The following is a 27,527-nucleotide window of genomic DNA, read 5'->3' on the forward strand; positions in this document are numbered from 1 at the left end:
CCCCTTATATTTATTTAGCTTCCCTTTGAATGTGCTGATACATTTTCCCTCAAATACTTCTTGTGATAGTGAGTTCCACTTTCAAACCATCATCTCCATAACAAGGTGATGCGCGATTAATTCACTCGGGAGGCTAGGACGTACCCGGGAATAAAGGCTTTTATTCACAACAAGAATAGAGCATACTGCTTAACAATACTATCCCAGACTAAGGGCCACTAGGAAGTAGCAGTGACCTTTATACTCCTGTAAGAAGGCGGAGCCAAACGGAGTGTACCGCAGAACAATGCTAACAGGTGGAACACCCCAACCCTAACCCCAACAGTAACAAGAGTAACATATGTACAAGTACCCATAGTGGTATCACCACACAAGGTTTCTCCTGAATACCCTCTTGGATACATTAGTGAACATTTCATATTTATGACCCCTAGTTCTAGCCTCCCCCCATAAGAGCAGAGAGACAATAAAGAGAACAAGTCCGAGAGGGAACAGTGCAAGATCAGCGAGAGGATAAAAGAACAAGCATGAGAGTATGCAGAGTGAGAGCGGAGAGAGGATAAAAAGAGTGAGTCTGAGAAGGAGAAGTGTGAGAGGTGTACAAGAATCACATAAGTGTGATATCAGGGGACAATCATTACTCAAATATTGATTGGGATAATGTTAAAGGGTAAGGAGGGGGAGGAATTTCTGAAATGTGTTCAGGAAATCTTCCTCAATCATTATATTCTTGCCCAACTAAGAAAGATGCATGGCTGAATCTGGTGTCAGGAAACAAGGTGGTCCAAGTGTCAATGGAGGAACATTTGAGTAAGAGTGGTATCATAAGTTTTAGATTAGTCATAGAAAAGATTAGTAATGGAGAAGAGCAAAGAACAATCTAATATAGAACTTCTAAGTTAGTAGAGAGCTCATTTAAATGTGATAAGAAGGGACTTAGCCAGGATAAAATGGAACCAGAGACTGACAAGAAAATCTGTAATTGAATAATTGGTGATCTTTAAGGAAGAGATGCTTCAGGTACAGGCTAAGTACATTTGAACAAGAATCAAATACAAAGGAGCCACAAACAGGGCTCCTAGGATGATGAGTGAGTTGGAGATTATGATGAAACAGAGAAGGAAGGTGTGTGATGCATGTCAGGAGAGTTCTACAAGTGAAAACCAGGTCAAAAACAATATGTTGCAAGGGGAGATGAAGAGGAAAATAAGACTGTGAAAAAGAGAGTATGAGAATAGAACATAAAAGGGGATGCAAAAATCTTCTACTAGTATGTAGATAGTAAGCAGGTAGAGTGGAATGGGTCTTATTAGTAACAAAGAAGGTGATATATGCTTAAAGATGCAGGACAAGGCTAGTGTACTTAATGAGTTATTTGTATCAGTGTTTATTAAGAGGATTCTGACAAAATATCGGTTGAAGCAGTGATAGTGGAGGCATTAAAAGTGAAGAGGTACTGGGAAAGACTGGCTATGCTTCGGATAGATAAGTCACCTGCTCCGCATGGCTTGCATCCTAGGTTGCTAAAGATAATGGAGTGGAGATAGTGAGAGGGCTTGCTTTAATCTTTTAATCTTCCCTAGATATGTGAGTGGTGCCAGAGGATTGGAAATGTGACATCCTTATCCAAGAAAAGGTGGAAGGTCAGTACTGGCAACTACAGAGCAGTTAGATTAACATCAATGCTGGATAGGATTTTGGGAATCTTAATAAGGGGAAAAAAATCAACAGGCACTTGAGAGATTTGAGTTAATTAAGGCGAGCCAGCTCAGATTTGTAAAAAACAGATCATGCTGGACTAATCTAATTGAATCTTTCGATGTAGTGACAGAGAAAGTTGATGAAAGGAATGTGGTGGATATTGTCTCTAAGAATTTTAAGAAAGTGTTTGACAAGATAGCTTGCTAAAAGGCTGATGAACAAAATGGAGACTTAGGGAATAGGAAGGTCAATGTCCAATTGGATAAAAAAACATTTGGTTAAGTACAGTACTTAGCAAGCCATAGTGGATGGTTATTTTCCAGACTAGAGGATGGTAGAGTGCTGTTCATCAAACAACAGTGCTGGGACCACTGTTTTGACAAAGGGTTATCTGGACTCGAAATGTCAACTCTTTTCTCTCCTTACAGATGTTGCCAGACCTGCTGAGATTTTCCAGCATTTTCTCTTCTGGTTTCAGATTCCAACATCTGTGGTAATTTGCCTTTATCAACTGCTTTTATTGTTATGAATGAATAACTTAGATCTTGGAACAGAGAACAAAATTTCAAAATTTGCTGACAATACCAAACTTGGAGGAATGGGGAACAGTGAGAATGATATGAATTGCCTGAAACATAGATAGGCCAGAAGAATGAACAGACAAGTGTCAGATACTTCTCTGCATTAAATTCCACTTGACACTGGTTAGCACTACTGCTTCACAGCACCAGGGACCTGGGTTCAATTCTGGCCTTGGGTGACTCTCCATGTGGAGTTTGCATGTTTTCCCCGAGTCTGCATGTATTTCCTCTGGGTGCTCTGGTTCCCTCCCACACTCCAAAGATAGGCATGGATTGGCCATGCTAAATATGGGCCCAATTGGCTCCCTTCTTTGCCATAAATGGGCCATGGATTTTTGTTCCAACTGTTTACTCATATTTTAGATGCTCTAACCCTATCTCCTCACACTTCCTCCACCTCCACCCCCCCAACCTCCCCACAACCCAATCCATTCCATCCCACCCACACTCTATGCCCCATCCATGCCAACAGCATTGAGCCAGGCCCCGCTGACAATTTTGAAAGATCCACAGAGGCACCATGACTCCATAGCAATCTGGGCCTGTGACTCCAAGGGCCCGATTTTATCATTCCGTCGCGCCCGTTTTCGGGCGCAAAAGCTTGGTAAAGTCGGGCATAAGGCCATTAGCACGATCCGCGCCCACGTCCACACAGATGCCCACTTTACCAAGGCCCAAAAATTGCCGCAATCCGAACCACGCCCAAAACGGGCGCAACAGCGATTTAAATGCATTTCCATGCATTTAAATTGAATTAATGGGCTGCCCGCCCAACTTTACCAGCATTTCCCCCTTTACCGCCCGTCCAGATTCGGCACGAAACAGGCATGCTTGGCAAAGGTCTGTTTCGGGTGCTCCGAAGAGGTAAGTTCAGAGCTTCCAACGGCTCTCTGACTCAGGTCGGTAGTGGGGAGGACAGGCCAGATCATTCTCTGGTGAGGGGACGGAGTAGGGAGGCCCAGTCATTCTCTGGTGGAGGGGTGGGGGGGGGAGGACCGATCATTCTCTGGTGGGTGGGGGAGAGAGGCGGGTCAGATGTATCTCTGGTGGGGTGGAGGGAGGCCCGATCGCTCTCTGGTGGGGGGTAGGAGGGAGGCCTGATCATTCTCTGGTGGGGGGGAGGGAGGATGCAGGCGGGTCAGATGTATCTCTGGTGCGGGGTGGGGGGGGGGATTTGGGGGGAGGCCCGATCGCTCTCTGGTGGGGAGGAGGGGTGGGAGGCCAGATGGATCTCTGGTGGGGGGGGTACAAGAGCAGGGTGGGACTTCTGCCATTCTGTGGGTGATCGGTTGGGGGGGGGGGAAGTGGGGCAGAGGGTTGCGATCAGTCTGGGTAGTGGGGGGATGGGTGGATAAGGGGGACAGTTTTGTTGGGGGGGGGGGGGTGATGTCTGTGGGGGCCATTGCTCCCGGGCCGCTTTATCTGCTTTTTGCGACCCAGGAGCGATGTGGCAGGAGCGCATTTTTTCAAAAGTTTTTTCTCTCTGCGCATGCGCAGTTCAAAGCTCCGATCAGAACCGCAGCGTTTCGGGCACCATGAGCCCCACCCACAGCACGATTCAGACCTGCTGTTTTTTTTTCAGGCTGAGTGCGTATGGAAGCACCTGGGAACAGATTTCCAAATCGGATCTGAATTGCGCCCAGATTCAGCACTAAGAATCAAAATGGTAAAATCGGGCCCCAAGAGTAACAATATTCCCTTATTCAGCAATATTTAGGCTGAGTTAAATTTCCACTGAAATGTTTGCTTTTTAGATATTTTTAGATTTGTTTTCTTTTGTGCATGTGAACTAGAAATCTAGCAAAAGCTAGCCCATAGCTTTTTAAAAAAAAACACAGCTGGCTGGGAAGAAAAGTGCCTTCATTACCTGGGGAATGGAAGGAGAATGCTGCCTAACTTGAAGTGATTACTTTGCAGACATGTCATGGTGTCTGTATACCTGCTGACTTGGATAAGAGCAAGTCAAGTCAGACCCTCATGAGGTAAGCACACCTCCTTAAAAGACAAATTTTCACTAGCAGAGATTGTTGCAATCAAAAATGAAACTCCTTTCAATGGTAGATAACCAAAAGAATTGCAAGTACAGAATTCAACTTTTATGCGTAAGCAATTGCATCTGACTCAATACAGCAAAAGCAAACTAAAAAGAGAAATAAATTAATAGTAACTCATTCTCTAAGCAACTGGATTTACACATCTTGCAAGTATTCAGATTGGAGAGGTAAGTAGTCATTTTGGGAAGTGTATCATTTTAAAACGGCGCCCAGTAAGAATGCTGCATCTCAGCAGCAAGCCATGGTAAATGCAGGAGAGGGAAGCTCAACCTCATTTACACACTTTTCATTCCATCAATGTAAGCATTTTACCTCCTGCATTACCGATGCTGTTTTGCTGGACACCATGCTTCCTGCCTACTTTTAGATCATAGAAATCATAGAAACCCTACAGTACAGAAAGAGGCCATTCGGCCCATCGAGTCTGCACCGACCACAATCCCACCCAGGCCCTACCCCCATATCACTACATATTTACCCGCTAATCCCTCTAACCTACGCATCTCAGGACACTAAGGGGCAATTTAGCATGGCCAATCAACCTAACCCGCACATCAATTAATCTACCCTTAATATTCTACCAGTGCATAACAGGAGAACATTTCTTCTTCTTTAACAATAATTAGAAGAATCTGATTTGAACAAAGAACAAAGAAAAGTACAGCACAGGAACCGGCCCTTCAGCCCTCCAAGCCTGTGCTGATCATGATGCCCTACCTAAAAAAAATTCTTCTGCCCTTACTTGGTTCATATCCCTCTATTCCCTCCCTATTCATGTACCCATCCAGATGCCTCTTAAATGTTGCTAATGTGCCTGTTTCCAACCACATCCTCTGGCAGTGTGTTGCAGGCAACCACCACTCTCTGCGTGAAATACTTCCCCTTCTCACCTTGAACCTGTGCCCCCTTGTAATTGAGACTTCCACCCTTAGAAAAAGTCTCTGACTATCTACCCTGTTTACGCCTCTCATAATTTTGTAGACCTCGATCAGGTCTCCCCTCAGCCTCTGTCTTTGCAGTGAAAGGTTTGTTACAGAATAAAGTTGCAACTTATAGAAAATCCTGTAATGATACATACTGTTTGATAAGTGAACATGTATTTTATTGTTATGTTTGAAGCAAATGTTTGAATTGTCCTCCCGAACAGCACTTCTCTAATCAATGGCATTTGTTTAAAATGATAAAGTACAACATGGTAGCATGTTTCTCATATATATCAAAATAACATTCTCAAAATAGTGTTCTCTGTAGGATGATCATGTGTGCCACTTTTGTACCTAAATAAATACATATTTGGTCGCTACTCTAATATAACAATATCATTACTTATAGGGAAGAAATGCAAAATTTTGCCAATAGATTTCCCTCTTGCTTGAGTGTTAAGTTCCAAGAAAGATCATTTCATTTGATGATTAGTCAGTGCAGCAGAGTATTAAACAATTAACCAGAAAAGTCCTTTCATAATACAGAAAAAATTAAATCAACGGAGTAAACATCACATTAAAGCAAAGAGGATTGAAAAGCAGCACCTACTAAAGCAAAAGGTAATAGGATGTGACTGTCTCACACTGAGGTTTCATGACAAAATTCTTCCACCAATACATCCATAACACATCAGTGAACTGAAGCGTGTGTGCACTGGAATTGAATTACTGTACAGTAGCAATTACTTTTCATTCAAAAACAATAATGAGCATCCGTGTCATAGGAAAAGCAGTCAGAAGGCTGTTCTAAATAAAAGGCATTCTGCACACATTTTTACATCAATTTGTGTTTGTACAAAAAAATAAGGTAGCCACACCTCTTGGACCTTGTAAATTGAATCTATTTTTGACTCTCGTCACACGTGCAAATACTAATTCTTTTGAATTAATATGTTGTAATTGTGTATGAGAAAAAAAAGATTTTGCATAAAACATTTGTAGTGCTTATTGTCGTATTTTGCTTCTTCATAATTTACCTGCATAAATAAGTTGAAATTGTTAAATATTACAAGTCCTGCTGAATAAGTTCTGCTGAATAATCATATACAGGCTTTGAAGAAATTTGATTATGAAATTCTGAAACACTTTCAGCTGATCATCAGTCACAACTAAATAATTTCCCTTTTCAGCTTTGATTTTGATTTTCTATTCACTGTGTAATTCATGTTTTCCGTTCTGGTCCTGCTTAACCTTTATTAATCCACATTAAATTCTATCTGCATTCCTTTGCATCGATTTATTTTCTCCTGATAACCTTTCAATGTTACCAACTTCACTTTTACACATCACTCAGCAAATCTTCCAATTTTATGAAAAATACATATTGTTCTGGAATATTATAAACAAGAAGATGCCAGAGTTCCCTGAATAGATATCCATGGGTTCCATTTGACACTGCTTCCAAACAACCTTGTCCTCTTATGGCATTTTGTTTTCTATTATCAAGCTTGCTTCCAATCCACTTAGTCATGATGCCATTGTTTAGTTTTCTTTAATAGTCACTAGTAGCATTACAATAGGACGTCAACTATGACTAGAAATGATTTTCACCATTAACACATGTTTTGTCATATAGTTAAAATGAATGAAAAACCAGGGTACAATTTCTATTGATGCACAAAGGGCAATTACTGCTGGCAGAAAAACCCACCAATCCCATTTTTAATTTCTGATAAACTTACCAGCTCCCCTATGCAATTTACTTATTTTTAATCTCTGACTGTATGAAATGTGTACATTTAATACTGCCGGCATATTAGTATGCTGATAGGATTTGGTGATAGTGGCTTGATGCTGACAACCTCAGAAGTCAATTTGTGTTTGTTCAACCAAATCTCCACACAGTAGGCATGTTCAGCGCATTTTCCGAGATGCTTTCAGGGTTGGTCAGGTTGTTGAAAAATAAAAATGAGCAAGAGAAGTGCAAGAGATAGATGTCCGGGGAAGAACCCAAAACCAGAAAGTATATGAAAGATGAGGATCTGACACAAAATTAAACAATATGACAGAAATGTCATGGAAAATAGCAGCCAGAACGATAATGGTGAGAAGGAAGTAAAATAATTGTCATTTTGAGGGAAGGAATGCAAGTGATAATAAAGAGGAGTGATTCTATGTTTAAATAGTTACCTGTCCAATGCTGTGACACGTATCTCCCACCTCAGTACTGTGACTTTCTTAGCACTTGTGAAATGTGTTGAGATTTGTAATTGGTAGTCAGGGGTTAGAAGTACCACCAACTTGAAAAAACATTTTGGAGATGAAATTGGTCTTGGGCAGTAACACAGAATTAGTTATAGCAAATCAACAGCTGGGTTTTAGACAATGCCTAATTTTCTCTCTCAGGGGGAGTAAAAATGGCAAAGAAATCATGTAGTGTCTAGGTGTACAAGAACAGCTAAAATTAATTACAGTACTTAAATGAGTTAACATAAGTAGCTTCTCAAGGCAACAATAAATATAAAAAGTACAGGTGATATCGGTAGCCTGATTTGCTTAAATATTTTCAGATTCATTTTGATTTCCTTTAGGAGGAAAAATTTGCATAAATCATCTCAGATACAAGCACAGGAAAATATATATTTTAAAATGATATGAATAATATCATGGCACGGTGGCACAGTGTTTAGCACTGCTGTGTCACAGCACCAGGGATCAGGGTTCAATTCAGGCTTGGGTCACTGTCTGTGTGGAGTTTGCACGTTCTACTTGTGTCTGCGTGGGTTTCCTCCGGGTGCTCTGGTTTCCTCCCACAGTCCAAAGATGTGCGGTTTAGGTTGATTGGCCATACTAAATTGCCCCTTAGTGTAAGGGGGATCAGCAGGGTAAATATGTGGGATTATGGGGGTAGGGTGGATGGGATTGTTGTCAGTGCAGGCTCAATGGGCTGAATGGCCTCCTTCTGCACTGTAGGATTCTATGATTCTAAGACTCTAAATTGATGCTGCAGTTGCTTCTCTTTCTATTTATCTGAGTTCAATTTTAATTCTGCTTCACTGGATATATTTTGATTGTATTAAATTTGGGTCCATTGGGTTAATTTTCCAGGTTGGACCATGATCCCAATGATGGATTTAATTCCAAGTCACGAACTCGGAAGTGGCCGCGATTAAATATTGGTCAGCTTGATCTTGGTTTCGGACAAAGCTCGGCACAACATCGAGGGCCGAAGGGCCTGTGCTGTGCTGTACTGTTCTATGTTCTATGATCTTCTTGGAGGTGGCCAATTAAGATACCTTCCGGAGTTTCATCCAATTAAAGTCGATATCAAACCAGGGATACAAGAATCCCAAGTGAAGGACATGCAGCAATGTCCATCAGTTCCACCAGAGTAGATGAATGCTGCTTTGAAAAGTAATTTTTAGAGTATCACCCTGACATTGGCCTATGGAATTTCATATGTAGCTGAGATGTAGCCTGGAAATCTGCCCCTTGCAGAGTAGATGCATCCCCTTGACTGCCTGAATGCATTAATTAGCTTGATACTCTGTACTAATAGGGGGCTAAACAGGGTAGTCTCTGAAAACAGTGCAAGGACTATGATGCTTGATTATCCCGTTCCCTTTGTTTGAATTTCAGGCTGTACATAATTTTCACGCAGCCAATGCGAGCAGCACTGTTCATTCGATGTTTCAACAGATGCAGCATTATTGTAACTTCCAAATAATACTTAATGCTAAGTTGTGTAATATAAGAGTGTTCGGCAGGGAAAGGGTTAATGTAGAATTGGGGAAACAGTACCAACCATACTGTGATGTAAAGAGTCACATAATTGTGCACTGACTACGGTAAAAGAGTCTGGTAGAAGCCAGTGTGGAGACAGCACTCATGCCGGGCTATACCTTGGAGATATATATGTATATAGTTATGAGTTGTTAATGAACACTTAATGTTCAACAATACAAGCCTCCAGACCTCTCAGTGAGACATCAAGTAAGTGTTACAATGGCTGCTTTGCCTAAAGCTAGCCTGCACCTTTTAAAGAAGATGTGTTTTGTAGCTGGAATAGGTGCTGACAGTGAATCTGACTGAGACTGAAGAATTTCACAACATGGCAGAGATTGGCCTCCCACGTGCTCAGATGCGGCAGTGAAGGTCTTAGAGGAAAGAGATGTCCTGCATTCTCAGGGAGCTCTCCAAAGACACGTTGAGAAGACAGTGGGAGTGGATGGCTTAATGCCAGAAGTCATGCCTGAGGATTTGAATGCAGTGCTGCAAGAAGGTAAATGAGCTCACACAAGGTCAGTAATTGCATTGTCAAATGGCACATTCTCAACAGGTTCACCAAGAGCTTCAGCCGCTTCTCAAATCAGCACCCCCCCCCCCCCCCCCCCAGCACTCACCTACCAACAATATCTATCAATCAGGCCTATACTTAACATGCATATGCTCCACCACGTCATCAAATACTGATCACTGCTACAAGCTTCACCCTCACAACTCACACACATTGCCAGCTATTCAATCACGCTAGTTATATCACCCATCAGATTGCAGACACTCATTGGCACACTCATCTTTTTGTTGTAGGACACGGTGACACAAAACCAGCAGCTGCAAGAGCTAACTGTGTGATTTAAGGTGACGGTTTTCACCATTGCTGAGATCTTGGCCAGTAGTAGGGCCGAAAACTTTGAAAGTAGCATATCCTCATACCTGATCATCCCTTTGTATACCCCACTTGCTGCTCATCCCATAATCCCTTCTGACTTATAGGCTGCGTCTGATATAAGCAAGCTCCTCATGCATTTTTCATCCCCTGCACAACCTGACACTTGTGTTGTTTTTCTTTCAGATTCCCAAAAACAGTGACCTGATCAGTGTGAGTGAACACCCAGAAAAGATGGTATCCATGATGAAGAAGACATAACAGCACCACTTGGTTTCAGAACAGCAGCCACCAGCTCAGATACATTGCATGTATCTTAAAAGATAGATTAAGCGTGGGATCTGCACACGGTGAAACACTGGGCATGAATACACTATAGCCAGGGCATGGGCAAGGATAGCATGGATGCCAACTCATCAGAGGGTGAGGTTGCAAACAAACGCTCCTGCAGAGGACTCAGATGAGGATTTCAGTGGGACAGACTACAGAAAGCTGATGAACATACACAATTTCAGTTGCAGAGTAATGCAGGTCAATTGCAAGCACAGGGGCTATTACAAATAGTTATGCTAAGCCAAAATAAATACATTTAGTGGTGTTGCAATGTCCCCCCTGCCCCTCCTCATAATTCCACTCATTCACTTCACCCAAAGCTGAGAGGCTTTACTGTCAGGTCTGATGAAGAGTCTATATGCAATACTTATTTTGATTAGGTTAGAATGTGCAATAATGGACTTATAAAATTAATATTTTCCATATTCGGATGCAGCTTGTGGGTAATTCTGAATAGAAGGATTACATTCTTATCAGTGGAATGCAGGTTCAATTCTCATCAATCATGTGAACAGTGTACCGCTACACTGCGGCATCTTGTATTTATTTAAGTCTTAAGTTTATTTCCATTAACTCAGTTAATGGTCTCATATAGGGCCATGTCAGGGCACCTCAAACTAACTCGATGCACATCCAGTTCCATGTGCTATTACAGGAAATGTCAACCACGTGTACAGGAAGTGTCATCAGCTGGATTTTGAAAAGCTATTAGCAAGGCATTCTGGATCTTGAGCTTTATATGCAGAGACATGGGGTTTGATTTTACCATCGCATTGCGCTTGCTTTCGGGCCCGAAACCTTGGTAAAGTGAGGCGAGTAGCGTAGTCCGCGCCAGTTCCCCCTTTACCAATGCCCGAAAATGGCCGTGATCAGGACCGTGTCCGAAATGGGCACGACGGCCATTTAAATGCATTTACATGCATTTAAATTGACTTAATGGACTGCACGCCCAACCTTACCAGCACTTCCCCCTTAACCACTGCATTCGCCAATCCAGAATCAGCGTAAAACAGACATGCTCAATAAAAGCCCGATTCGGGCGCTCTAGTGAGGAGGTAACTGCTGAGCGTCTGATGGCTCTCTGTTTGAGATCGGTTGGGGGGGCGGGGGGAAATGGAGGGTCCACTGCCACTTTACCTGTGATCAGTGAGGGGGAAGGAGGGTCCGCTGCCACTCTGCCTGTGATCAGTGAGGGGGGAAGGGGGGGAAGGGCTCACGATCGGTCTGGGTGGTGGGGGGATAAGGGGGTCAATAATGTTGTGGGAGTGGGGCAATGACTGTGGGGGCCAGGGGGAGGCATTATCCGGCCCGGGAGGGATGTGACGGGAGCTGCATTCTTTCTTTTTTTTTTCTGCGCATACGCAGTTGGAGGCGCCGATTGGAGCTGCATGATTTCGGGCGCATCAAGCCCCACCCACAGGCTACTGTAGCGCGATTTGGAATCACTGATATTTTTTCAGGCGGAGTGCGTATGGGGGTGCCTGAAAATGGGCCTAAAAGTCCCATCTGAAACACTCCCAGTTTCAAGTCTGCCCAGCTCTTAGAATCAAAGTTGTAAAATAGGGCCCATAGATTACAAGAGCAAGGAGGTCACGGTGAAGCTTTATGATAAGCTAGTTCAGCCTGATCTAGAGTCCTGTATCAAATTCTGGACACCACACTTCAGGAAGAATGTAAAGTAAGATGTACAAGAATGGACTTCAATTACATGCACAGATTCAAGAAGCTGAGGCAGTTCTCCTTCGAGAAGAGAAGATTGAGAGGAGATTTAAGAGAGGTCTTCAAAATCATCAGAGCTCTGAAGTGAATAGAAAGTGACAACAGGTGGAATTTTCCCATCCTGCCTGCCACGGGAATCGTAGCAGGTAGGGGGAAGCGGACCATGCAAAGGTTCGTTGACCTTGGACAGGATTTTCTGGTCTTGGGGCGAGCATGGCCAGAAAATTCCACCAAAGTGTTTCCATTGGTGGAAGAGTTGAGAACCAGAGGGTACCAATTTAACATGATTTCTAAAAGAACTAAAGGCAATATAAGGAAATTTTAAAAAATTAATTCAACGAGAGGTCAGGAAATTTAATGTGCTTCCTGAGAGTGAGAAGGAGGCAAATACATTTGTGGCTTTCAAAAAGAGAATTGGACAATTATCTGACTGGAAAAAATTGCAAGGTTATGGGGAAAAATCAGGAGAGTGGGACTAGCTGACACAGACACAGTCGGCCAAATGGCCTCTTTCTGAGCTGTGAACATTCTCTTATTCTCAGTATGAACTTGCATCGAGGAAATGGTTGTATTTAACAATTAAGAGCTCCAGAGTATTACCTTTGAAGGTTTTTGTGCTTGAAAATATCTAAACGATGTAAACTGAAAAGCAAACAGCATTGTGTTATAATGCACTGTCAAAAAAATTGCTCTACCTCTCTTGTGGATGTACTTACTCTCATTGCTTCAGCTTTATTACGAAATATTCGTTCCATATCCTTTGCCAGTTTTTTGACAAGCTGGAGTCCATCTATTTCCTGAACAGTGACTGATTTTTCATGCTCTTTATATTTCTGTAAGAAAAAAACAAAAGGAGGTCAATTTATGCTTTTAACGCTACTTTGACTAACATGTACTTGGGAAAATAAAATGCATCCAGATAGACTGAGCTGTACCCATCTTCTAACCTTCATGCATTAATCCGACTACAATAGTGACTCCACTTCAGAAATATTCATTGGTTGCGAAATTTTCTGGGATCATGAAAGGAAATATATAAATGTAAGTTGTTTCTTTCCTTAAGGTGAAACCTGTAGCCTGGAAATTACTGTGACTAATGATATATAAACACTGGTATAGTTGTATCAAATTCTTCTCTGCATTGCTTCAATGGTGGCAATTGCTTCGTTCAAATAATTGAGCTAACTTCTCCTTCAAAAGGAGAAAATGATCTGAATTTAAGATGCTTGGTGCATCTTTCTGAAGAATCATCTCCTGCTGTAAACAGAACAGAATCAAAATTTGAAAAAGAAATCCATTTAGCATAAACTTTTAAGAATTTAATACATTCCAAAAATGGGTGCAGTTACATTGGGTGATGGGGCTCCGATGGCATCTTTCCCACTTTTGCTACCAAATAAACCTGTTGGACTTTAACCTGGTGTTGTTAAACTTCTTACTGTGTTTACCCCAGTCCAACGCCGGCATCTCCACATCACATCTTTCCCACTGGCCAGAATGGCGGGACCCTGTGTCAGATTCTGCGTTGGAACTTCATTGATCATGCAAATGGCAGTTCCCTTCCGAATCACCTGGCGGGTTTGCAGCTGATTCATCCACCTGCTGTCAGATAGCGGGTTTGAAAGCCCCGCGCCATCTTTAAATACCAGCCCAGCACACTCATTACACTCCCTCCAGTCCACCTGTCTTCAGGAGGACCTCCAAAATGTCAGTACACCAAAGACAAAAAGCGAGTAGCCTCAAGAAGAAGGCAGCAACTGCTTTCAATGCCAAGGCCCTTGGGGCCCTTATTTGAGAAGCCCAGACACACAGGCATGTACTCTACTCCAGGGATGGCTCAAAGAACCACATCAACCTCATCTCTCTGGCCTGAGAAGCCATTGTCCAGGAGATCAGCGTGGCTGCCACCCGCCCCCAAAGTGCCACACAGTGCAGGAAGTGCTTGAATGATCTCATCTGCTCCGGCACAGTAAGCCTTCTCTTAGCTCCCTCTGCTATCAAACTCTCAGTATGGCATCATGTACTCAAATGCCTATTCTCTCCAGAGATCTCACACATTCATCCTCTGGAAATGGCTGTCAGTTCACTGGTGGAGATGGAAAGTCAGGCATTGAAACATCAGGTGGTGCTTTGGGAGTCTCTCAGCAGACTAGCGTGCTCGATGGAGGAATTCATCTGCCTTCTGTTTGATATCCTGGCTGTGACATGCGAGCCCCTCAGGCCACCAGAGGAAGGTTGACAACCAACCTGGAGACCTTGGTCCAGCAGCTCCTGTTGGATTTGCACTTGGCCCTGCACTCCATGACCCACACTCATGGTGGGCACCATCAGGATGCAGGCCACATGGGGACCAGGCACCTTGACCTTCCTCCAGGTGCTCCATCTGCTGCAGGAGTCAGGCCTTTGGCACCCACAGGGAGGATGAGCCATAGCCAGACATTCCAGGGGCCTCCACACAGGACACTCCAAGGGTGCGCAGCCACTCACTATCCCCTCTGCCTGTGCCCGCACTAACTCCAGCAATGCAAACCACCAAGGGTGGCTGTTATGTGGCCAGGTCCCTCCAGCCCTCAGGCCACCAGAGGCAGTCTGCCAAGGCCATCACAGACATTAGGATATAGCAGTCAGCAGGCTACCTCCACTCCTGTTGCAGATATCAAGACTGTGTCAAGACGTCATGGTAGGATTAGGAAAGTTGAAAAGTTTGATGCCACCTCAAGGTCATGGATGCTATAATACTGTAAATAAGTCACAACTTTTGAAAAACATTCCATGGGTATGTGAATGTTATGGTCACAGAATCACAGAATACTACAGTGCAGAAGAGGCCCTTTGGCCCATCAAGTCTGATCCGACGCAGGTCAGATGGATGCGTTTCCATTTGGATTTTTGCAATCCTCTTATCCTGAGGTTCACCCTTCACACACTCAGAATGTCCCCTTTTAAGATTAACATTCACGTGGGCTTGAATTCTCCAGTCTCGCACACCCTGCTACCGCTGCCGGGGAGAATTTGGCACTCAGCCAAATCTCCATTCACTGCAGCGGGACCAGAGAATCCAGCTGCGGGCAAGGTAGGGGAATTTCAGCCATGATGTTACCCTCAGTGCCACTTGGTACCGGACCCTGCGTGTTATCAGGGAGATGTGTGTGCAATTCTTTATTAGGAGTGTATGATGGGTGAGTTCTCAATGCTTAGACCTCAAGGTTTAGCAACAGCCGAGGAGGATTCATCAGCAGTGTGACTCTCTACACATCTCTAACGGTTCCCTAAATGATTATGTCCTAAACCAAGATACGCACTTTAGGATGAGAGCCCTACGCTGGTCTGCACTTCCTTTGTGGCAGAGTTACAGTGTAGGAAGCAGCTAGCCTTGACTCACATCATTGTACTTCCTCGCTGGGCTTTAAGTTGACAGAGTGAGCACATGACCTGGGATTAAGAAATTTCAAGAAGATACAACTGCCAGCAACACAAAAACAACACAAAGTAAGTCAGTAATACGCCCAGTGATTCACTGTGAGCAATGCAATGGGAGATACATAGGTGGGGGCTGAATTTTCCCATTCTGCCCTCCACAGGAATCGTAGGGGACATGGGACAGATGATGGAAAAGTCCATTTGACCTCGGGCTGGATTTTCCGGTTTCGGGGTGAACGTGGCCGGAAAATCCCATTCATTATGATAGAGTTTCTGCTTTGGGTGCATTGGGAATATTGTGCCTAAAATGCACTTTTAATTGCCCTGGTTAGGTAACAGTCACATCCTCATAAAATTCACCTGCCTGATATCAAACATAAAATCCCCATGAATCAGGACAACTGAACACTGTAAAGGATCACAGTTGTTTATTTTAGGTTTAGCACAAAATATTGCATATTATTAACAGTACTGAGACCTTCACCTATGGATAACCTGACTCAAAATCACTGACAATGACTTGATAATAAAAATAAACTGAGCCTTTTTTTTTTAGCTTCACTGGGTTACACCAATCATTTCTTTAAAATAAAAATTGTACGGTAAAACCTTTAAAATGTTTCTACTACTGCCTCGGTACCGAAGAAAATGATTGCAATTTGAAGAGCTTCCCAGGGCCAGCACAAGGGGAAAGCTTGCAAGGTAAACCTGGTTTTAGTGCCTTACTGAGGCAAATTGAACCTTCAACCAGCGTAAAAGGTCACAAACTGGGTGTAACTCACGAATGTTTAAAATTCCCCAATCTTTGGCACAGCTTTGGCCAGTTGCTCTGGAACCTGGACACAAAACTAGTAGAAACAGGCAGAAAGATAGCCCAATTGGCCAGATTATATGATGAGGGTCGGCTCCACACACACACACACCCGCCCCCCCCCCCCCCCGCACCATCCCAGTGTAAATTTCAATGGCAAACACACCTCCTCTTGATCAGTAATGGACCTTTAATTGGTTTGAGACAGGGCTTCTGTCCATCTCCAGGAGGAACACCCATGGAACACCGTATGGAAATGTATTTGGTTCTTTTTTATGCCCATGTTCAAAACGTTAGTACGTAAGGGTACTTAATTTCTTACCTTCAGAGTGATTGGTCCAATTAAATAAATCCCGCAACAAACTTCTGGTGAGTATGGTTATTTATTACCATACACTTGCCCCAGGTGGTTAAAAAAAACATGGGCATCTCACCCACCACCCTCCGTGTGAAAAACTTACCCCTAACATCTCCCCTGTACCTACCCCCCAGCACCCTAAACCTGTGTCCTCTCGTAGCAGACATTTCCACCCTGGGAAAAAGCCTCAGAGTCCACCCGATGTATGCCTCTCAACATCTTATACACCTCTATTAGGTCTCCTCTCATCCTTCGTCTCTCCAAGGAGAAAAGACCGAGCTCCCTCAGCCTATCCTCATAAGGCATGCCACTCAATCCAGGCAACATCCTTGTAAATCTCCTCTGCACCCTTTCAATCTTTTCCACATCCTTCCTATAGTGAGGCGACCAGAACTGAGCACAGTACTCCAAGTGGGGTCTGACGAGGGTCTTATATAGCTGCATCATTATCCCGGACTCCTAAACTCAATCCCTCGATTGATAAAGGCCAGCAAATGGAAGGTCCATTTAGTGCCCTCTTGGGACAGGGTGTGCTTCAATCCACATAAAATCCCTACAGTACAGTCTGTACCAACCACAATCCCACCCAGGTCCTATTCCCATAACCCCATGCATTTACCCTGTAAATCCCCCTGACACTCGGGCCAATTTAGCATGGCCAATCAACCTAACCTATGGGTGGCACGGTAGCACAGTGGTTAGCACTGCTGCCTCACAGTGCCAGAGACCTGGGTTCGATTCCTATCTTGGGTCACTGTTTGAGTTTGCACGTTCTCCCCATGTCTGCATGGGTTTCCTCTGGGTGTTCCAGTTTCCTCCCACAGTCTGAAAGACGCGCTGGTTAGGTGCTGGAGTGTGGCAACTAGGGGAATTTCACAGTAACTTCATTGCAATGTTAACGCAAGCCTTACTTGTGACTAATAAACTTTTTTAACCCACACATCTTTGGAGGAAACTGGAGCAGCCGGAAGAAACCTACACAGACATGGGGAGAATGTGCAAACTCCACACAGATAGTCCCCCAAGGCCTGAATCGAACCCGTGTCCCTGGCGCTGTGAGACAGCAGTGCTAACCACTGTGCCACTGTGCCACCTGAGTGAAGTCAAATGATCCTTGGGAGGTCATCATTTTGCACTGTCGCCCATTTAAAATAAAGAGGTTAGTTTGATGTTCAGAGTATACTGGAGTATGACAATGTGTTTTCCTTTCTTCTGCTCTCTTAGAACTCACCTGCGCCACACTGCCAGCTTTCCATTACATAATTTTTTCCAATATCTCCCAGAATATGTCCAGCCAGAGTTGGCAAGTCTACTTTGGAAATGTCTTACATATGGTGGGGGCAACAGGCAGGAGAGAGCAGCAAGTGTGATTAACGTATGACTTCTTTACCTCTTGTGGGGAAAGGAATTGAGCTAGCATTTGCAGAATAAACCAAATTACTTTAGATTAGAAGACCCATTGGTGGATCGCACCCTCTGAGAAAGAAACAAATCTCAAAGGCAGGCTATGAAAATAACTGGGTGAATAAGATATCTCTTTATATGTTTAAACATTTTAGTAAATTATTTAAAGTTTGTGACTGTTTTACTACAAGTTGGGTCTTTTAAGGGGTGCATGCTGTAGAATGGTTACAACCTACCATGTCTGTGCCAGCTTTTTGCAAGAGACTGCATAACTAAATTAGTAGGGGAAATGGGCTTAATTTGCTGTGAAAACAACATGATTGATCAAATCAACTGGAAACTGAATTGTTTGGGTAATTTAATTGTAATCATTTAGTGGTAATCATTGATTCCTGATTGGTAGCTTTGAAAAATAAATAAGCAATTTCATTAATTTGTTTGTATGGTTTAAGACCATAAGACCCAAAGAAATAGGAACAAAAGTAAGCCATTCAGTCCCTCAAGCCTGTTCTGACATTCATGGCTGATCCAATGTTCTTCACGCCCACTTTCCTACTCTTTCCCCATAACCCTTGATTCCTTTACTGATCAAAAATCCATCGACCTCAGCCTTAAATATATCAATGACTCTGCCCCCACAGCTCTTTGTGGCAAGGGGTACCAAAGACTCACAACTCTCGGAGAGAAGAAACTTCTCATCCCAGTCTTAAATTGGCACCCTTTTATTCTGAGGCTATGCCCTCTGGTCCTAGACTCTCCCAGGAGGGGAAACATCCTCTCAGCATTTACCCTGTCAAACCCCTTAAGAATCCTATATGTTTCAATGAGGTCACCTCTCATTCTTCTAAATTCCAATGAGTAGAGTCCCAATCTCTTTAAGGATTCCCCATGAGACAATCCCTCCATACCGGGGATCATCCGAGTGAGCCTTTTCTGAACTGCCTCCAATGAAATAATATCTTTCCTTCAATAAGGAGACCAAAACTATTCACGGTACTCCAGATGTGATCTCACTAGTACCTTGTACAGTTGCAGCAAGATTTCCCTGCTTTTATCCTCCAACTCCCTTGGAATAAGGGCCAACATTTCATTCACCTTGCTGACTACCTGCTGCACTTAATTGCTAGCTTTCTGTGTTTTGTGCACAAATGCCACCAAGTCCCTTTGTGTTGCAACTTTGTGCAGTTTTTCTCCATTTAAATAGTACTCTGTTCTTTTGTTCCCCCTTCCAAAATGAACAGCTTCACATTTTTCCACATTATACCCCATTTGCCAACATTTTGCCCACTCACTTAACTTATCAATATCTCTTTGTAAATTGTATCCCTCTCGCAACTTGCCTTTCCACCTATTTTTGTGTCGTCTGCAAATTTGGCTATAGTACATTTGTTTCCTTCCCCCGAGTCATTAATATATATTGTAAACAGTTGTGGTCCAGCATTGATCCTGTGGAACTCACTGGTTACAGGTCGCCAACCTGAAAAAGAACCCTTATCCCCACTCGCTGTTTCCTGCCCAATAGCCAATTCCCTATTCATGCCAATTTACTACCTCGAACACCATGGGCTTTTATCTTGTGGCTTAACCTGCTGTGAGGTACCTTGTTGAATGCCTTCCGGAAATCCAAATGCAACACATCTACTGGTTCCCCTCCATCCACTCTGGGTTGAGACTTCCTCGAAATGCTTGAATAAATTAGTCAGATATGGTTTGGTGATTTGTGACTGGTAGCTTTTCCTACCTTTTTAATAATTGAAATCAGCATGATCAGATTATCTTAGATGCAAGTGCTATGGACATTGAGCATTTGTGATGCTTCAGGTGCAATAGCAATTTTCACTCAGTAAAAATTAGGCCACGTTCAAAATTTTATATCCAATATTTTAAATACCTTGTTTTTTTTTGAAAGAAATTTATTTCCAGCTCACACATGGGGCAGCATGGTGGCACATTGGTTTAGCACTTCTGCCTCACAGCATCAGGGACCTGGGTTCGATACCTGACTGTACGGAGTCTGCATGTCCTCCTCGTGTCTGGCTGGGTTTCCTCCGGTGGTCCGGTTTCCTCCCACAGTCCAAAAGATGTGCTAGTTAGGTGCATTGGCCATGCTAAATTCTCCCTCAGTGTACCTGAACAGGTACCGGAGTGTGGCGACTGGGGGATTTTCACAGTAACTTCATTGCAGTGTTAACGTAAGCCTACTTGTGACACTAATAAATAAACTTTATTAAACTTTAAACATTTTCTTAATTGATGTAATAAAAATAGACCATACCCAATGTAACTTCTAACTGACAATTACTACCTTCAACATCCACTCCCTCCAGCACTAATGTACAATGACAGCATGCAGTGTGTACCATCTACAAGATGCACTACAGCAACTCACTAAGGCTCCTTCAACAGCACCTTCCAAACCCACAACCTCTACCATCTAGAAGGACAAGGGCAACAGTTGCACTTTCAAGTTGCCCTCCAAGCCACACACTAACCTGACTTGGAACTATGTCACCTAGAACTCCCTTCCTAATAGCACTGTCAGTGTTTCAGCAACACATGGACTACAGTAGCTCAATACCACCTTGGCAAGGGCAATTAGGGATGGGCAATAAATGCTGGTCTAGCCAGGGATGCCCACATTCCCATGGACAAATAAATGAAAACAAAATCACTTGAATTTCAATCTAAGCAGTGCCAGGACTTCAGAGCAGCTATTTGTGTCTCCCCTACATCTCAGGTGGACAAGAACAGCATATCCAAAATGGCTCCTTCCTGTTCAGGAGTTCCAACATTTCCTTTCCTGGGTCATCTCCCTGACCCAAGGCACCCCCAGCACAGATTTGACCCTTGGCAAGGTTTATGATCAGCAAGAAAGTCAGGAATAACCGCAGGCCAGGAATGTTACTCCTTGCCTCTTTAAGTGGCTTCATTTGGCCTGCAACTGGTCTGCACGGAGCTGTAGCAACTGGCCCCAGAAATCCCAGGGTTACACAAAGCAGCCTGCAGTTTGACAAAATAAGTCTGCTCCCCACCCGGTCTGCTTTTTCCTGAACCTGGAAACTGGGAAACTTCTTGACTCAAGAGTCAAGAAAATCAGTTCTATCATTTCCAAATGTTTGTAACAGTTGACCTACTCGAGTGGGCACAAGTTTATTACAGGTAAAAATAAAGATCAATAACAAAGAAACTACTAACAAAAACTTATTTTGGTTATTTGATCCAAAATATTATCACATGATGAATATTCCAAGTTTGTTATTGACCTCCTGAGCTAAAACTTATAATCCATTAAACATGATTGATAGTCGCACTACATACAGCTTGAGCAGTATGCATCATTTGTTTAATGATTCCTTTAATTGTGTAATACATTAAATTTAGAATATAATTTAACACTTCTGATGGATTAATAATGTTGCTTACGTGAATTAAAAATGAATACATGTCTCTAATTGTAATGTAGTTCTTCAGCAAATCATATTGGTTTTGATAGCATCCAAAGTGCTTCCAAGGAATTGCTTTATTAAATAATTATTGCCTATGTAGTATAATAATCTGTTCAGATGTTAGAAATATGTGTACTTCTAAACAAGTTACAGTCACAGTGAAAATGAATGAATTTTGAATGGGTTAAAATTGGGCCTTATGATCTCCCACCCAAACATTGTTCATTACTCTCTAATTTCCTTCTAAATCTCTATTTCTGTACTCCGCTCCTTAGCCTTTTCCAACAACTTACAGAAATCTTCCTGGACTCGATTTTGATCCCCTTCATGCTCAGTCTTCATGCCAATGTTTCTCTCCACTCATTATCCAAACTGAATCCATTCCTGTATTGAGGATCCCACTCTACATTCACTAATCTGATTGTATATTCACAAACTTAGACTGCTCACATGCAATATCTGAATCACTACATCTTGGAAACTGTAGGCCCTATTTTACCATTTTGATTCTAAGTGCTGGGCGGACTTGAAACTGGGAGCTTTTCAGATCCGACTTTTAGACCCATTCTCATGCACCCCCATACGCACTCTGCCTGAAAAAATATCAGCGAGTCCGAATCCCGCTGCACAAGCCTGTGGGCAGGGCTTAACGTGCCCGAAACCCTGCAGCTCCAATCGGTGCCTCCAACTGCACCACCAAGACCGATCGCGGCCCCCTTCCCCGCACTGATCTTCCCCCCGTTCTCACTGATCTCAAGCAGAGAGCCGTCGGACACTAGACACTTACCTCCTCACTAACTGGAGCGCCCGCCCGAATTGGACTTTATGGAGCATGTCTGTTTCACGCCGATTCTGAATAGGCAAACACAGTGGTAAAGGGGGAAGTGCCGGTAAAGTTGGATGTGCAGTCCATTAAGTCAATTTAAATGCATGCTGTCTGAGATCGGGCACGATCTTGATTGCGGCCATTTTCGGGCCTTGATGAAGGGGGAACTGGTGCAGAGGCGGGCACGGATCATGCTATTCACCTCACGCCGGACTTTACCAAATTTTCGCACCCGAAACGGGCGCAACGCGATGGTAAAATCGGGCCCTTTGTTTCCAATTTTCACTCCTCATTCACCTTCAGATGGTCCATTTCCAACTTTTTCCTTCTTCGATTTCTATATCTCAATTTCTTGAGATAGAATGTCAACCAATCTATACTATAAGCTCACCAACGCCCACAGATACCTTAACTACACTTCCCCTTAGAATTCTATTCCATTCCCAATCTCCAAATGTTCTGAAAGTACCACCTTCCACACTTCTGTGGGATTTTTACAGTAACTTCATTGAAGCTTTAACTTAGCCTACTTGTAACATTAATAATAAATAAATTCCCTTTCTGAGGTGTCTCCCTCTTTTTTCTCAATCAAGGATGCCCTTTCACTGTGGTTGACAAGGCCTCCAACCGGAATAAATGGGTGTTTTTCCGGTTGGAGGAAGGTAACTAGTGGCGTGCCGCAGGGATCGGTACTCGGGCTGCAACTATTTACCATTTATATAGATGATCTGGAGGAGGGGACGGAGTGTAGGGTAACGAAATTTGCAGACGACACAAAGATAAGTGGAAAAGTGAATCGTGTGGAGGACGGAGAAGATCTGCAGAGAGATTTGGACAGGCTGAGTGAGTGGGCGAGGATATGGCAAATGGAGTATAACGTTGAGAAATGCGAGGTTATACACTTTGGAGGAAATAATAACAAATGGGATTACTATCTCAATGGAAACAAATTAAAACATGCTACCGTGCAAAGGGACCTGGGGGTCCTTGTGCATGAGACACAAAAGCCCAGTCTGCAGGTACAACAGGTGATCAAGAAGGCAAATGGGATGTTGGCCTATATCGCGAGGGGGATAGAATATAAAAGCAGGGATGTCTTGATGCACCTGTACAGGGCATTGGTGAGGCCGCAGCTGGAATACTGTGTGCAGTATTGGTCCCCTTATATGAGGAAGGATATATTGGCATTGGAGGGAGTGCAGAGAAGGTTCACCAGGTTGATACCGGAGATGAGGGGTTTGGATTATGAGGAGAGGCTGAGGAGATTGGGTTTGTACTCGTTGGAGTTTAGAAGGATGAGGGGGGATCTTATGGAGACTTATAAGATAATGCGGGGGCTGGATAGGGTGGAGGCGGAGAGATTCTTTCCACTTAGTAAGGAAGTTAAAACTAGAGGACACAGCCTCAAAATAAAGGGGGGTCGGTTTAAGACAGAGTTGAGGAGGAACTTCTTCTCCCAGAGGGTGGTGAATCTCTGGAATTCTCTGCCCACTGAGGTGGTGGAGGCTGCCTCGCTGAATATGTTTAAAGCACGGATGGATGGATTCCTGATCGGTAAGGGAATTAAGGGTTATGGGGATCAGGTGGGTAAGTGGTACTGATCCACGTCAGATCAGCCATGATCTTATTGAATGGCGGGGCAGGCTCGAGGAGCTAGATGGCCTACTCCTGCTCCTATTTCTTATGTTCTTATGTTCTTATGTCCATCCCATTACACCCATTTCTGCCTCAACCATTCCAAAACTGCAGTAGGGTCAGGGAAGAGCTACGCTTACAATTACTATTCAACATTACAATGACTACTTAATCTCATTTATAAGGCTAACATAGTTTAACGACATCCCCTTTAATAGGGCAAAGGAAATGTTGTTAATTTCAGTTTTTCAAGAACAGTTTCTTCATTTCCATCACGTGTGAATAAGATTCATCATCTATCACCCTTAGTCCTTCACAGAATCAGGAGTATTACAGCTGAAGAGAATGCAATTTTAAACCAGTGTTCTGACCTCTCCTTATATTCTTTCATGTTCTGCAAACTGGATCAGAATGTAAATGTGACGAGAAATAATAATTTATACCAGAGTCCTACTTGGCATTGAAAATTAATTTACTTACAATATGTTTCTAATTGTTGAAGTAAAAAATTATGTCACCAGTATTTCCTTTGTCTACATGAGACCTTGAAATGCAGTGTTGAGCTGACCTTTCAGTACCTTGGCTATTCAGCCGCTGAGTAAAGTTCTATCTTTTGAAATGCGCAATCTGATTTGACAGTCTTTTCTCTTGGAGTTCACAGAGTGCAGCTGAGAGAAGTCATCCATACTTCCATAGAAAGCTGCAATCCCTGATCACAGCATATAATTGTGTCTTGGGTGATTCCAGGGTTTTTTCTTCCATTACTCCATGGAAAGAACATTTTTCGCTTTCCTCCATTGTGCAGTTCTTTGCAATTATTACATGGAAAAGTGCTTCCTGACATTTGTCCTGAACGAGTCTTTTACATTTGACATTTAACTTAAGATGGTACCTCAGATCTATCTTTTCTATTGTCTCTAGTATCTACTAGCATCTCGATAAGATGACCTAGTATTCACATCCTTTTCAGAGTGATGGGACATTTTTCGAGTCTACCTATATTCAGTCTTCTGACAAGAGGGGAACAGCAATGTGACTCTTCAGTACACTACCTCCAGAGCTTGTGTTTCCCTCCTGCCTCAATGACCATAATGGAATACAATATCCAATGTGTATTGATCAAAACACTGTAGTTTCAATATGAAAACTTCAGACTACTTTATTGATTTGGCACTCCTGCTAATCCCTACTTCCAGAATTACAATTCTGGACCCTCTTGGTCAGAATTCTGTTAGCTTTTTGATTCGGGATCATCAGTGTCTATGAATGCTGAATTTTGTGCACCTTATCACTCGGAGATCATTTTCTGCACTTTCCCAAACAAGTTCAGCATGAATTTTTCATCATGGATGCCCAGTTCCCCTACACGCCATCCCCACTTTAACAACCCAGCCCTCGTGTTTCTTCCTTCAGGTCAATCCTCAAACACACACCACCCTTTGCCATCTGGCTGGGCTTGTTTCCAAATTGAACTATTTTTCTTTTGACTCCACTTACTTCCTACAAATAAAGACGCCACCATGGGAACCTGTACCAGTCATAGCCATGCCTGCCTTTTCCTTGGACATGTGGAATATTTTTCAGTTCCGCTATTATTTCAGCCTCTGCCAGTACTATTTTTTCTAGTATAGGTACCAATGCAGTTCCCACACTCTTCTTAACTGAAAATTTCAACAATTTTGTTCCAATTTCACTCCTCATTCATCTACATATAGTCCATTTCCAACTTTTCCCTTATTCAACTTCTCCATTGCCATTTCTTGAGGTGGAGTATCAACCCACCAACTCCTACAAATACCTTGACTACACTTCCCCCAGCTATGACTGGTACAGGTTCCATTCTCTATCTCCAATTGTTCTGACAGTATCACCTTCCAGACTTCAGTTTCAGCTGTGTCTCCCTCTTTTTCCTCAAATGAGGACACCCCATGTCCATCCCATTTCGTGCATTTCTGCCCCTCCCCCATCCAGAACTGCAATAGGGTCCCCCTTTTCCTCACCTCACACCCATTATTAAATAGACAATCCTCTGGCATTTCTGCTACCTCCAGCACAATACCACTCCTCATAAAACAAATCTTCCTTACCCTTTCCCTTTTGCTATTACAAAGGGACCATTCCCATTGCAAAATGTGAATCTACTGTTCTTTCATTGCCAATCATTGCCTTCACAATGGCGCCTCTCTGTGCCAGTACAGGAGATACAATACCCGTCCTTTCACCTCCTCCTTTCTCACCATCCAGGGTCCCAAGATATTGCTTCTCGGTGAAAGAGCAATTTACTTTTATTTATTTCAATTTAGCGTACAGAATTAGATCTTCATACGAATGCAATAACCAGGAGAAGCCCCTCGAGCCACCTCCTCTTTTCAGTAAGATCATGGCTGAACTCTTACATCAAATCCACTTTCCCATCTTATCCCTAAATCACTTGATTCCTTTAGTGATCAAAGTTCCATCAATCACAGTCTTAAACATACTCAATGACTAAACATCCATAGCCCTCTGCATTTGAGAATTCCAAAGATTCGTAATCCTCTAAAGAAATTTCTCCTCGTTCTGAGTCCAAAATGGCTGACCCCTTAATCTGAGGCTACGCCCCCTAGTCCTATAGTCTCCAGCCAAGAGAAACAACTTCTCAGCATCAACCCTATCAAGTCCTTTAAGGGGGCATGGGAGAATTTCATCCTTTATGTCCTGTTCACATCTTAATTTACCACCTGGCTTTGTATCATCTACAAACTTGGATATATTACATTTGGTTCTCGTATTTAACTGGCTGATACGTATTACAAATAGCTATGGTCTAGGCATTGATCCTATTCACTCCCCTAGTTACGCCCAATGGTCCTAAATATGACTTGTTTATTCCTACTCTGTTTTTGGCCTATTAGCCAACCCTGAATTCACATTAATATATTACCCCCAATCATATGAACAGTGATCTTGTTTGTTCATTTATTATATGACAGATTATTAAATATCTGCTGAAAATTCAAATATACTATACCTACTGATTCCCCTTTATTCAGCCTGCTACTTAAGTACTCAAAAAATGTGAAGAGATTTCTCCAACATAATTTTTCTTTCACTTATGTTCCCACAGCAATGGAGACCTGACATGATGGCTTCGCCGGTGGAACCTCTGGTACCACTGGTGAGGCTAATGAGGTCCCCTGCATGGTCATGGGCAGAAGGGACAGTGCCCTTTGGGCAGTGCCAGCCTGAGACCCTGACAATGCCAGTCTGGCACCCTGGCACTGCCCACCAGGCACCCTGACACTGATCACCGGGCGGGGCTAAGGAGATGGGGTGGGGCCTAAGGAGAAGGGGCAGGCTTTGAAGGGGAGGCAGCATGTGGGAAGCTGCACACTCTGCAATCGGGGATTGCTAGGGTGGTATCGACTGGGGGAGGTGGGGGGAATGAAGGTTGAACGGGGACAGTGATTGGCCAGGGATGTGAACCAGGGTGGCGATTGGCCAGGGTGATGAATGAGGGCAGCTATCGGTCGGGGGTTGGGGGGGGGGGGGGGGCATTGGGGGGGGGTTGGTTTGGCGTGTGACTGGGGGGACGCGATTGGGGGAACGCAATCGGGGGGGTCATGATCAGTGGGGGGGGGGCAATCTCCCAATGTACTATGTACTAT

At 43.4% G+C, this 27,527-nt stretch overlaps 1 protein-coding gene across 1 annotated transcript in view; it reads right to left on the bottom strand.

The window, feature by feature from the left end:
* cacna2d3a (calcium channel, voltage-dependent, alpha 2/delta subunit 3a) overlaps positions 1-27,527 on the bottom strand; it is an 838,535-nt gene that overhangs the window by 657,861 nt on the left and 153,147 nt on the right. The window contains exon 3 of the mRNA XM_078210160.1: positions 12,697-12,813. Coding sequence (XP_078066286.1) covers positions 12,697-12,813 — 117 coding nt within the window. The remainder of the gene's footprint in view (positions 1-12,696; positions 12,814-27,527) is intronic.

Source organism: Mustelus asterias, chromosome 3, assembly GCF_964213995.1.
Source record: "Mustelus asterias chromosome 3, sMusAst1.hap1.1, whole genome shotgun sequence".
Taxonomy (NCBI): domain Eukaryota; kingdom Metazoa; phylum Chordata; class Chondrichthyes; order Carcharhiniformes; family Triakidae; genus Mustelus; species Mustelus asterias.